This window comes from Canis lupus, chromosome 16 (assembly GCF_003254725.2).
Source record: "Canis lupus dingo isolate Sandy chromosome 16, ASM325472v2, whole genome shotgun sequence".
In the NCBI taxonomy this organism is placed as follows: Eukaryota; Metazoa; Chordata; class Mammalia; order Carnivora; family Canidae; genus Canis; species Canis lupus.
The window spans coordinates 42,347,839-42,360,474 of record NC_064258.1 but is presented as its reverse complement, the minus strand read 5'-3'; the positions used below and the strand labels follow the sequence as shown (position 1 = coordinate 42,360,474).

The 12,636-nt window shown below is 39.0% G+C and overlaps 1 protein-coding gene across 4 annotated transcripts in view; it reads left to right on the top strand.

Moving 5' to 3' along the window:
* ASAH1 (N-acylsphingosine amidohydrolase 1) overlaps positions 1–11,629 on the top strand; it is a 48,496-nt gene extending 36,867 nt beyond the window's left edge. For 3 of the 4 annotated variants that reach the window (XM_025467083.3, XM_049094982.1, XM_035699851.2), the window contains exons 6-14: positions 3,967–4,041; positions 5,514–5,559; positions 6,256–6,400; positions 6,936–6,990; positions 7,115–7,196; positions 8,655–8,786; positions 8,893–9,016; positions 9,449–9,505; positions 10,541–11,629. In XM_025467083.3, the coding sequence (XP_025322868.1) occupies positions 3,967–4,041; positions 5,514–5,559; positions 6,256–6,400; positions 6,936–6,990; positions 7,115–7,196; positions 8,655–8,786; positions 8,893–9,016; positions 9,449–9,505; positions 10,541–10,630 (806 nt within the window). In that variant the 3' untranslated portion in view covers positions 10,631–11,629. The remainder of the gene's footprint in view (positions 1–3,966; positions 4,042–5,513; positions 5,560–6,255; positions 6,401–6,935; positions 6,991–7,114; positions 7,197–8,654; positions 8,787–8,892; positions 9,017–9,448; positions 9,506–10,540) is intronic. The other variant, XM_025467146.3, reaches the window with a different exon arrangement.
* Positions 11,630–12,636: the final 1,007 nt, after the last annotated feature.

Sequence of the window (12,636 nt, the reverse complement as noted above, 5' to 3'; positions counted from 1 at the left end):
AGGTAGCTCCTTATTCTCAATTCACCACACATTAGTCTGCTTCTTGAATCTTCTGTACACAGTGTGAACTGTTGTGTCGGTTTCTTGTACAGGTCATTATAGGTAGTATGCTACTGTGTGAATAGGATGGTTTGGGTGGTTTCTAGATTTTGGATATTAAGAATAAAGCAGTTATGAATATTGTATCTGTTTTTCGATGGACATGTGCACTCATTTCTGTTGGATATATCCTGGGCTATGGGGTAGCTGTATTTTTGCCTTGTAGTTTTCCACAGTAACTGTATCCACTGACAATCCTCATAGTAGGAGACTGTTAGATACTTTCCCACCAGCTAACATCAGTATTTTTCATTTGAGCCATTTGGCTGAGTGTGTAGAATCCCATGATTGTGCAATTTGCTTTTTTTTTGATGACTATAAGATTGTACAGCTGTTGACCTTTCCTTTCATTGGTGCTTTTGTTTTGCTTCTTTAAAAAAAAAAATGGTTTAAGAAGATAATCTGTCTCCCTTCCTTCCTTCTAAAGGTGAAATGTTTGTTAGTCTTTTGCCCATTTTGTATTGGTTTCAAAAGATTGTTTTTTTTTTTCAAGTCTATATTTTAATTCCAGTTAGTTAACAGTGTTATATTAGTTTCAGGTGTATGATACAGTGATTCGGCACTTCGTACATCACCTGGTATTCCTCCTCACACATGTCCTCCCTAATCCCTATCACCTGTTTCACCCATCCCCCCAACCCACCTCTGGTAACCATCAGTTCTCCATGGTTAAGTATATGGTTTTTTGTTTCTCCCTCTTTTTCTTTCCCCTTTGCTCATTTGTTTTGTTTCTTAAATTCCACATGTGAGTGAAATCATATGGTATTTGTCTTTCTCTGACTTATTTCACTTAGCCTTATACTGTCTAGCTCGATCCATGTCATTTCAAGTGGCAAGATTTCATTCTTTTTATGGCTGAGTAATATTCCAGTGTGTGTTTGTGTGTGTGTGTGTGTGTGTGTGTCTACACATCTTTATCCTTTCATTCATTCACTGGACACTTCAGCTTCTTCCATAATTTGGTTATTGTAAATAATAGTGCAGTAAACATGCATGTACCCCTTTGATTTAGTGTTTTTGTATTCTTTGAATAATTGCTAGATTGTAGGGTAGTTCTCTTCTTAACTTTCTGAGAACCTCCATACTGTTTTCCCCAGTGGCTTCACTAGTTTCCACCAACAGTGCAGGAGGGCTCCTTTTTCTCCACATCCTCACCAGCACCTGTTGTTTCTTGTGTTGTTGATTTTGGCCATTCTGACAGATGTGAGGCAATAGATGAAAAGTGATGATAACATCTTTTCATCTGTCTGCCATCTGGATGTCTTCTTTGGAGAAATGTTTATGTCTTCTTCCCATTTTTAATTGTATTATTTATTTTTTTGTGTGTTGAATTGTGTAAGTTCTTTATATATTTTGGGTACTAATCATTTATTGGATATGCATTTGCAAGTATCTTCTCCCATTTTGTGGGTTGCCCTTTAGTTCTGTTGATTGTTTCTTTTGCCAAATTTGTGCAGAAGCTTTTAATTTTAATGTAGTCCCAATAGTTTATTTTTGCTTTTGCTTTCTTTGCCTCAGGGGGCCCACTTGAAAAAAGTTGCTATGACCAATGTCAGAAATTACTGCCTGTGCTCCCTTCTAGGATTTTTATGGTTTCATGTCTCATGTTTAGGTCTTTAATCCATTGTGAATTTATTATTGTGTATGGTATAAGAAAGTGGTCTAGTTTCATTCATTTGCATGTAGCTGTCCAGTTTTCCCAACACCATTTGTTAAAGAGACTGTCTTGTTTCCTTTGGATATTCTTTCCTGCTTTGTCGAAGAGTAATTGACCATATAATTGTGGGTCCATTTCTGGGTTTTCTATTCTGATCCATTGATTTATGTGTCTTTTTTTGTGTTAGTACAATGGTGTTTCGATCACCACAGCTTTGTAATATAACTTGAAGTCCAGAATTGCGATGTCTCCAGCTCTGCTTTTCTTTATCAAGATTGCTTTGGGTATTCACGGTCTTTTCTGGCTCCACAGAAATTTTATTTTATTTTTTTCCACAGAAACTTTAAGATTGTTCTAGTTCAGCAAAAAATATTGTTGGTATTTTGATGGAGATTGCATTAACTATGTAGATTGCTCTGAGTAGTACAGGTGGTTTTAAGGAATTCCATATATATTCTGGCTACAAGCCTTTTGTCAGATGCATGCGTTCTGAATATCTTCTCTATGGCTTCAAGTCTGTGGCTTGTATTTTTACTCCCTTACTGGTATCTTTTAATGATCAGAAATTCTTTTTTTTTTTATGAGCAGAAACTCTTAATTTTAATGAAGTCAAATTTAATTTAATGAAAAAGACTTTTCTTGCCACCCCAATTTTGTTTTTTAGCTACCAAAGTGATAGAGTTGTTATTTTAAGAGCCAGTATTACCTTGGTTTTTACAAGAGATGATTGAGAATTTCTGAAAATCAATAGTATTTATCAACAAAGGTGGCTAGGTTTTTTATTGTCCTTTGCTTCTTCCAAAAAAAAAAAGATGTAGGGGCACCTGGGTGATTCAGTCAGTTAAGCATCTGCCTTCCCCTGCAGTCATGGTCTCAGGGTCCTGTGAGTCCGGTTTCCTGCTCAGCAGGGAGTCTGCTTCTCCCTCTCCGTCTGCCCTGCCTCTTGCTCTCTCAAATAAATAACATCTTTTAAAAATGCTGTAAAATGATGGTCAACATACTGGAAATACATTCTTGCAGCTTTGATGAAAAACAAGTCTTTAATTCCTTTATTATGTAAAGAACCCTAGCAAATAAATACCATATATCACTATCTCGAGAGAAAAATGAATTAAAAAGATTAATACGTGACTTTTAGTAACATAAGAACAGAATCTTACCAAAATGGAAATAAAATAAACATTAGCTTAGAATGGGAATAAATGTTCAGCTTATTAACATGTTTACATGAATGTGGTAAGAGAAAGCATTCTGTATATCTTTCATTATCTAATTAAAATAATTTTTTTTTGGTTTCAGTTGATAGTGTTACATTAGTTTCAGGTGTACAACATGGTGATCCAGCACATCACTTTACATTTTACTGTGCTCGCCCCGGGGATGGCTACCTTGTGTCATCATATAACACGATTACAGTACCACTGGCTGTACATTCCCTGTGCTGTGCCTTTTGTTCCCGTGATGTATGCCTTTTCATTAAATGCTAAGTGGTATTATTATACAGTTTTGGGAAAATATTCAAAAATTAAAATGGATTTTCTTGTTAGCTGCACTGATTTTATTAGTAGTTCCTGGATCTCCTTTCTCACCTTAGAAATACTGTCACCTCTAAAAATATGAGCAAAATACATGTTCAGTCTATAGCAAAGAGCCAGATGTATTAAGTTATCATATTTTAGGGGCACCTGTGTGGCTCAGTCAGTTAAGTGTCTGACTCATGATTTCAGCTCAGGTCATGACCTCATAGTTTGTGGGATCTAGCCCCACTTTAGGCTCCAAGCTGAGCAATTCCCTGAAATTCTCTCCCTCTGCCCCTCCCCCCACTCATGCATGCTCATGCATGCTCTCTCTCCCTCTTTCTCTCAAATAAATCTTTAAAAAACAAGTTATCCTATGTTAGCACCCCCAAACCAAATTAAAATGAAGCATATTGGACATCCTGTCACAGTACAATGAATTCATTGTGCCTGGGTGTTCAGCTTGCCCAAAAAGCTGACCTTTGGGAGTTTGTTTTATCTTGTATCTGTAGCATATCGGCTGGTGAGATACCACTACCTGACCAGGCTATTCAGGCGTGCTCAGACTGGTCTGCAGACATGTATTGCACAGCAAAAATTCACACGTAGTGATTGTTCAAACTTAAAAAAAATTTTTCTAACAGTGTCATAGTTTTGTATATTGACTAAGAAATGTCCTATCTTTTCTCATAGGAGAGATTCTTACATTCAATGTTTTCTACGAATTTTTCACCATTTGTACCTCAATAATAACAGAAGACAAAGAAGGTAAATGTGTGCCTGGGGGAGAGGTTGCGGGGGTAGGCAATGCAAAGTACAAATTAAAAGAAAAATCTAAAAATCTAAATAGAATTAGAACTTGTACTATCCAGGCTTACTCTTCAAATTCTGTGTATGTTGCATATAGTTTAAAGATCTTGGGCAGCCCGGATGGCTCAGCGGCTTAGCGCCACCTTCAACCCAGGGCGTGATCCTGGAGACCCGGGACTGAGTCCCACATCAGGCTCCCTGCATGGAGCCTGCTTCTCCCTCTACCTGTGTCTCTGCCTCTCTCTCTCTCTCTGTGTCTCTCATGAATAAATAAATAAAATCTTAAAAAAAAAAAAAAGATCTTTAGCAAATTTTTAGATGTGAATTTAAAACTATGTTTATTTTGAGACCACTGTGATGGCTATTAAAGTTTAATTCAGGGGCACCTGGGTCACTCAGTGGTTGAGCATCTGCCTTCAGCTCAGTGCTGATCCTGGAGTCCCAGGATCGAGTCCCACATCGGGCTCCCAGCATGGATCCTGCTTCTCCCTCTGTGTCTCTGCCCCCCCCCCCATGAATAAATAAATAAAATCTTAAAAAAAAAAGGCAGTCCCATGAGGCTGTTTGAGTGGGTGAAGTTTGAACTAAGGCGTGAAAGACAGAGTTTATAATGAAGATGAAAGGGAACAACATTCCAGGCAGAGAGAACTATAAGTCCAAAGACGCTGAGACAGGATTGAGCAGCTTGGAGAACAAAAAAATAAAGTTTAATTCAGGGAGGTAGAAAGCTTGGAAGTGTTTCAGGTTTCTAAATATCCTTACCCTTTCACCTAGTCTCCCTTATGCTATTCTTCATGCTTTAGTACAAGTACTCACTCATTATCTTTATGTGCATAATGATCCCTGCCTTTCCTTGAGACTCAGGACAAATCCTGTCCTGTTTCCGGCCGAGGGACCCTGTGTAGACCAGGCTCATTTCCCATGTTTTTTTCTGGCAGGCCCCCAGAATGCAAGGCACAGGATGGCTTACCCTGATTTACCATTATACCGCTACTCACGTTAGAAATCGGCCTGTACCTGACCCTAGAAGTGTTCAGCTGTAGGTAGCCATTCCTGAAGGGGATTGTGTTGGCACGTCACATCAGGTGCGGCTATGCTAGCTACACCCAGCTAGCTGTCCGTGGACCAAAGAAGGACCCCTGATCCCTTTCCCAGATTGTAATTTTACCTGGAACTGTGTGCTCTGAGATCAGTATGAGGGGATCTGGCCAGTGTGACGGGCACAGCAGTTTGAGCTTGTTAAGGCTTATGATACTAGGACGCTACTTAATTCTTACTACTGGATTGAGCAGTTGTCAATATCAATAAACCAAAAAAAAAAAAACAAAAAACAAAAAACAAAAAAAAATATCAATAAACCAGAATTAAGTGTCCAGCTTTGATCAATTATGCTGTCGTAACTGCCGCTACATGTCTCTTCTTTAAATCAGGTCATCTACTACATGGGCGAAACATGGATTTTGGAATATTTCTTGGGTAAGTAAAGATCGTGGTGAGTATCCATCCTTAAGGAAGGGTATGTTGTATTACAAATCGATGAAAAGTAAATCCCAAATCATGCCCAAAATATGATCAGAAGTGAAGATACTGGTTTCCTTAGTTTTTTGTTTGTTTGTTTGTTTTTTTATAAAGATTTTATTTATTTATTCATGAGAGACACACAGAGAGAGGCAGAGACACAGGCAGTGGGAGAAGCAGGCTCCATGCAGGGAACCTGACATGGGACTTGATCCAGGATCTCCAGGATCATGCCCTGGGCTGAAAGTGGCGCTGAACTGCTGAGCCACCCGGGCTGCCCTGGATTCCTTAGTTTTGAGACAAGATGGGCACAGTATTTGTGAGTCTGTAACGGAGCTGAAGCTAGTAAGCAGAAATCTAGAGCATGTTTGAAGGTCCCAGATGCAAGTCCGGTTTATTGCTTAGAAAGGAAGAGCATTCTATTCTATGTCTACTTAACATTCCTAAAAAAATGTAATGGCTCCTTTGCTGAGTGGGCTGTTGTACTGGGTTATTTAGATTTAGCCTCCGTTTTATCATATGGAAAACGGAGAGTAAAACCACTCATGTCATAGAGTTCTTGTGAGGCTTGCTCATTATGGAGTAGGGAGAGGAAGCGCCTGATACAATGCCTGGCCATCATCATTATTTTTAAACGAAATCTGTCTTTTGTAGGTGGAACATAAACAATAATACCTGGGTCGTAACTGAGCAGCTCAAACCTTTATCAGTGAACCTGGACTTCCAAAGAAATAATAAAACCGTCTTCAAGGCTTCAAGCTTTGCTGGCTATGTGGGCATGTTAACAGGATTCAAACCGGTAAGGAATCCGCTGTTACGTAACTTTACAGGTAGCTCTGTGTCCTCTTTTTGCTGCCTGTGAAAGATGGGGGTCTAAGGACCCAAGAAGAATATGAAGCCCCGGTTCTTCATCCCTTTGCACTTCCTGTCACCGTCATAGGTGTGAGCTCACGGGATAGAGAAGAGTAGAAAGGGAACGATGGTTTGTTTCTGAGCCTCTTCTGAGGAAAAAGCGTGTGGCTGGCTGTGCAGGGCTGGAATAGGATATAAATCTGGCACCTGGTCTTCAGTCTGCCGCTTAGACAAGTTGGGCGTTTACTCTCTGCATGTCCTTCTCCTTCTCAGAAAAGTGTGGCCAGTAACATCCCACCTGTTCACTTCACACACTACACGCGAAGATGCTCTCAACTTCTAAAAGCTGTTAACAGAACGTGATAATCCAGTTTTGACTCTGCACCCCCAGCCCCCGTTCCAGGGGTTGGCACACCTGGTATAAGTACGCTGCCAACAGGGTGGCTGAGGTTTCTGACTTCGTTGCTTTGTCTTGTTTCCAGGGACTGTTCAGTCTTACGTTAAATGAACGTTTCAGCATAAATGGCGGTTACCTGGGTGAGTAGAGAGTTCTTAGCGGGAATTCCGTAGATGTTTTGAGAGGAAGGCTGGGCTGTGTCTTGGGTGCGTAGTCTCACCCCATTGCAGGCCTGTGACACTGTGTATGTTTGATTTCTTCCAGGTGTCATAGAATGGATTTTGGGAAAGAAAGATGCCATGTGGATCGGGTTTATCACTAGATTAGTTCTGGAAAATGGCACAAGGTAATCTGTTTGATTCCTTTATTATCAAACTTAATATTCATTTTAAGTTTATTTTTTTTTGGAGATATGACAGAACGTTAACATTAGTTTAAGATGTACAACAAAATGTGTGGGGATTTGTATATATTGTGAAATGATCACCACAATAAGTGTAGCTAACACCCATCGCCACATAGTTACAGAAACTGTTTTCTTTGTGTTGAGAACTCTTAAGGTTGACTCTCTAGCAACTGTCATATACACAATACAGTATTATCACCTATTGTCACCACGCTGTCCATGGTATACCCAGGAATTACTATTTTAGAACCGGGAAGTTCGTACCTATTGATCCCCCTTTACCTGTTTCACCCACCCCCCATTCCTCACCTCTTGTAACCACCACTCTGCTCTCTGTATTGATGAGTTTTCCTAGGTTCTGCATGTAAGTGATAGCCTGGGCATTTGTCTTTCTCTGACTTATTTCACTGAGCATAATGCTCTCACAGTCCATCCATGTTGCCACAAATGGCAAAATTGTTTTATGGCTGAGTAATAATCCGTGTGTGTGTGTGTGTGTCTAACGCAAAGAATGAACTGATTTATTTAAAAAGTGCTAGAGATAGTGCCAGCATGAAGGGTACCTATTAATGTTTATTGATGTACAAAAACCTACTCATACCAGAAGAGAATTTGTACAGTAAAATCTTCATTTAAACTGTTAATATCTGTTAACCTAGTTTAATTCTGCGCTGGTGCAGAAATCTTGTAATAGTAGCTAGCACCACATCCAAGTGACCTAGAATAAATGGGTATCTGATTTTTAATGAGGTCAAGGGAGTAAGATATAGTGGCTTTTCTGAAAATCCACTTTGATTTCTAAAAGCCCTAGTTTTCAAGGTTACTGTCTATTCCCTAAGTTCTATAAATAGTAATATTATTTCCTCTTGATCTGTTGTTGACTAAAAGGCTTAAACAATAAGGGTGGAAGATAATTTCTTGAGGCCATTTGGTTTGTCCTCACATTAAGGGGATATTTCAGATCTTGGTGTTTTACCACATGGTGTCAGCGGTTGTTCCTCCATGAGCCATTGTGCACCACCCTTTTTTATTTTTTATTTATTTTTTATTTTTTCTAATTTTTATTTATTTATGATAGTCACCCTTTTTTAAAAGAACATGTTGGGCAGCCCTGATGGTCCAGCAGTTTGGCGCCGTCTTCCGCCCAGTGTGTGATCCTGGGGACCCAGGATCAAGTCCCACGTCAGGCTCCCTGCATGGAGCCTGCTTCTCCCTCTGCCTGTGTCTCTGCCTCTCTCTCTGTCATGAATAAATAAAATCTTAAAGAAAAAATTAAAAAAAAAATAAAAGAACATGTTTCTCAGAGACTTGTGTTCCTTTAGTCTCCACAGCTAAAAATTTTTCATTCCAAGTCACCTAAAAATGTTTACTTTTTTCTTTTTTGGTGTTTCTATGTAGTTACGAAGAAGCCAAGAATACATTGATCAAAACCAAGATATTGGCCCCAGCATACTTTATCCTGGGAGGCAACAAGTCTGGGGAGGGTTGTGTGATCACACGAGATAGAAAACAGTCTTTGGATGTATATGAGTAAGTACACGTGTTCACACAAAGTAAGCAGAAACTAAAGCATAGACTGACGTATTTATGAGTTTAAGGTAGGAAGCCTAAGCAGAATTTCTTCTTTTCTATCTAGACTCAACCCCAAGCAGGATAGATGGTATGTGGTACAAACAAATTATGACCGTTGGAAAAATCCTCTCTTTCTTGATGATCGCAGAACACCTGCAAAGATGTGTCTAAACCAGACAACCCAAGAGGTACATTCACATGTCATATGTAGAAAGAAATGGTGACCTTTAAAGATTATCTTAGTTGTGGCATTTTTCTTTGGCCTTTGAAGAATTGATAAACTTTCTGGGAAGTATCGCTGGACAGTCTGTACTGTTTTTGTTTTGAATCTAAAGATCAAAGTTGTATTGTACTTGCCTTTTTGACTCTGATGCTGGACACCACTGTGTGAAGTTGAATGACAAACAGGCAAGAATTAAGAGGGCAGAAGAGAGAGAAAAAGTTGTTAATGTTAATCCAATTAGCTCTGTTTCTAACTAACAGCGATGCCAAGGGCAGTTCTTTAGGGGGATTGCGGGGAGGTAGACAAGAATGTCATGGTTTCTGATGACCCATTTTTGTGCATAAGGCTACTGACATATGCATTTAATTTAATGAACTCAATTATTTTTGTGTTTTAGAATATCTCATTTGCAACCATGTATGATGTCCTATCAACAAAACCTGTCCTCAACAAGGTATTTAAAAAAAAATGTATATATATATATATATATATATATATATATATATATATATATACACTTTTAGGAAAATAACTTGGTCCTGTGTTTTATTTTTCCCTGTTATCTTGGATCAGTTGGAGCTAGGACCCCAAGTCCTGTTCCCCTTAAGGTTGATTTTTAAAAATGCTTTATGTGACTAAAACAGTAACTCTTGGGATAGGACAGATTGATTAATGTTGTTATGTTGTTTGATGTCCAAATTGGTCAAAGTACTGTTTCCAGTTTTACTTCCACAACATTTATATGTAGGCTTTTACTTTTGACTTACCCTGTCAGAAATTTCATGCTGTACACAACTAACACCTAAAACTCAGCCAGGTCTGAAGTCTGTTTACAGACAGAGTTTTGTGCCCGCATAGTTTCCCCCACTGTGTTAGAAACGCAGTAAGGGGCGGGGGGTCTGGGGGGGCTCAGCTGGTGAGGTGTCTGCCTTGGGCTCAGGTCATGGTCCTGGGATCGCGCCCTGCTTTGGGCTCCTTTCTCAGAAATCCTTTCCCCCTGGTCATGCACTCTCTCTGTCAAGTAAATAAAATTTTTTAGAAACGAAAGAAAGCAAATGCGCTAAGGATAAGGACAGCCACAGCTGAGCCGGTACAGTCCACGGTATACGCCATTAGGTTTTGCAGGGACCACTGTTGATACTGTTGAGGAGGGTCGAGGGTTAAAGTGTTGTGGCGAAGCAGTGTCCTACTTAGGAATAAGATCTCTAAGGAGCTGAGGGGATTCTTTCCTGAGTCTGTTTATATTCATGACTCGGAATAGTGGCTCTATTGAAGTTAGTTTATTTTTTCAGTTGTATTCCTAAATGGTGAACTATAATTGTTATTGACTATTTGTCTTTGTATATTTATTTTTATGACTATTTATATACAATTTATGTATTATTTTATATTAAGTAACTTCATAAAGCAGTTTGACATGTATAGAAATGCCAGTCAAGACACCTTAAAATTGGAAAGATCCTTAAAGTAAATGTAACTTTTCTTTCAGCTGACTGTATTCACAACTTTGATGGACGTTACCAAAGGTCAATATGAAACTTACCTGCGGGATTGCCCAGACCCTTGCATAGGTTGGTGAGCACACACCTGGCCCCTAGAATGCTCTGTCTGTGGCATGAAGATGGAAACTCACATGCATCCACCTAGTGCAGCCGTCTGATGTCCTTGCAAAGACCAAGACTCGGCAGTTTCTTGTGGAGGCATGGGCTTGTCTTTCTTATGTTTACAGTTCACAGACTATTTTTGCCATAACAGTTGATTCTCCTCATTTACAGGTAACTTCTTTATGTACAAAAATCAATCATCTAGAATTTACAGTTTCTCTTCACTTTGACATTTGGGGATGGGGATGGGCAATGACATATGGGACCCACCTCCATAGAATGAAGCAAGAATCTTGGTGGGTGTTGAATCCAGCACATCTGTACATTGTTCAGTTTTTCACTTTAATCCACATATTTGTATGTTTTTCTTTCCTTCTGGTTCCAACTACTATTAAAATTAGCATTCTGTGTGGTCTTTGCTGTCTGTGACAGCAATGTAATTTCACTAATTTTGATTGGAGGGGGATGAGACAGACATTCAACTGTGTATTAATCTTAATAGGCAAGAATACTTGAGCTTTTGACCCTGAATAGAAGCAATTTTTTAGGTTCATGAAGTAATCCATGTACAAGGCAGCCTTTCATGCACAGAATTGACACGTCCCTTTTTTCATAATTACTCTACCTCCCAGAAACTCCAGGCAGTTGTTAACTTCAGAAACTGAGTTCCAGGTTCTGTGAAGAGGTCAAAGCCTTGTGAAAATTGAGAGGTGAACCCATAAACTTACATAAATATCATTCATGTAATAAATGTTTAGTTTGTTTCTCTGATCAATATTTTTAAAAAACTTAAGTTACTAAAAGTGTTTTTCAGAAATCAGTCTATTTATGAAAGTGCTAATAGAACTTATTAATAACCTTTCAGACATTAACCATTAACTGTGAAATGCATGCCAGTTGGGCGAGACTGTATCCACTTCATTTTGTATAATGTCGTGTACTCATGATGCTCAATAAACAATCCCTGGAAGTACTGTCAGCAGTCACGTATGCTGATTCTCCGGATACCCACATGCTGGTGTGAGGGGGGCGGTTATGGAGAAATGGAAGCTGAACACAGCATCTGAATTAAATTATAAGGGTTATGTAGGTGGGTTCTTCAACTTATGATTAAATGGCCACTATCTTACATGACTAATCTTACCACCGTCTAAACCCAGTGGTGTCAACAGGACACAGGTGTGCTAAGGCTACTTTTCCCCTGGAAGGAGGTGCTTCCACAAAACTATAGTGATGCTAGCACTGTCTTAGTGAAATGAGAGGGTTACAAGAGGACTTGTATTAAAATAAGATTTGATTTAAAAAAAAAAAAACAAAACCTCAAGAGTGCCTGGCTAGCTCAGTCGCAGGAGCTTGCGACTCAATGTTGGGGGAGTCATGAGTCCAAGCCCAATGTTGGGTGTGATTACTTAAAAAAATAGATAAAATATTAAAAAAAAAAATTCAGATTTTGTCCCTCTTATAAAAATGAAGTCAGGTTAACTTGTATTTTTTTCTAAAGTTGTAGCTTTTGATACTCATAATAAATACGTGAGATGCTGTTTTAGACCAGTTCCTCAGGACCACATCAAATAATATGGAGGAAGTAACAACTGGCAGTAAGATTCTCGGTAATGATGCTCAGTGGTAAAAAAAAAAAAACTTATAAAATAGGATATAGAGTATAAGCCTATTTATAGATGTACTTAGGCATAATTAGATACACATCTAGAATATAGAAAGAGAACGGGGAGGGTGTTTATCAAGATGTTCCCACTGGATGGTGGTAGTAACTGCTGTGTTAATTTGGAGAGGACATTAGTAAGAAGACTACAGGTGTACTTCGTTTTATTGCACTTTGCTTTAACTGTGCTTCACAGATACTGTTTTTTACAAATAGGTTTGTGGCAGCCCTGTGTCAAGCATGTCTAGCAGCACCGTTTTCTAACAGCATCTGCTATTTTGTGCCTGTGTCACATTTTAGTAATCCTCACAAAATTCC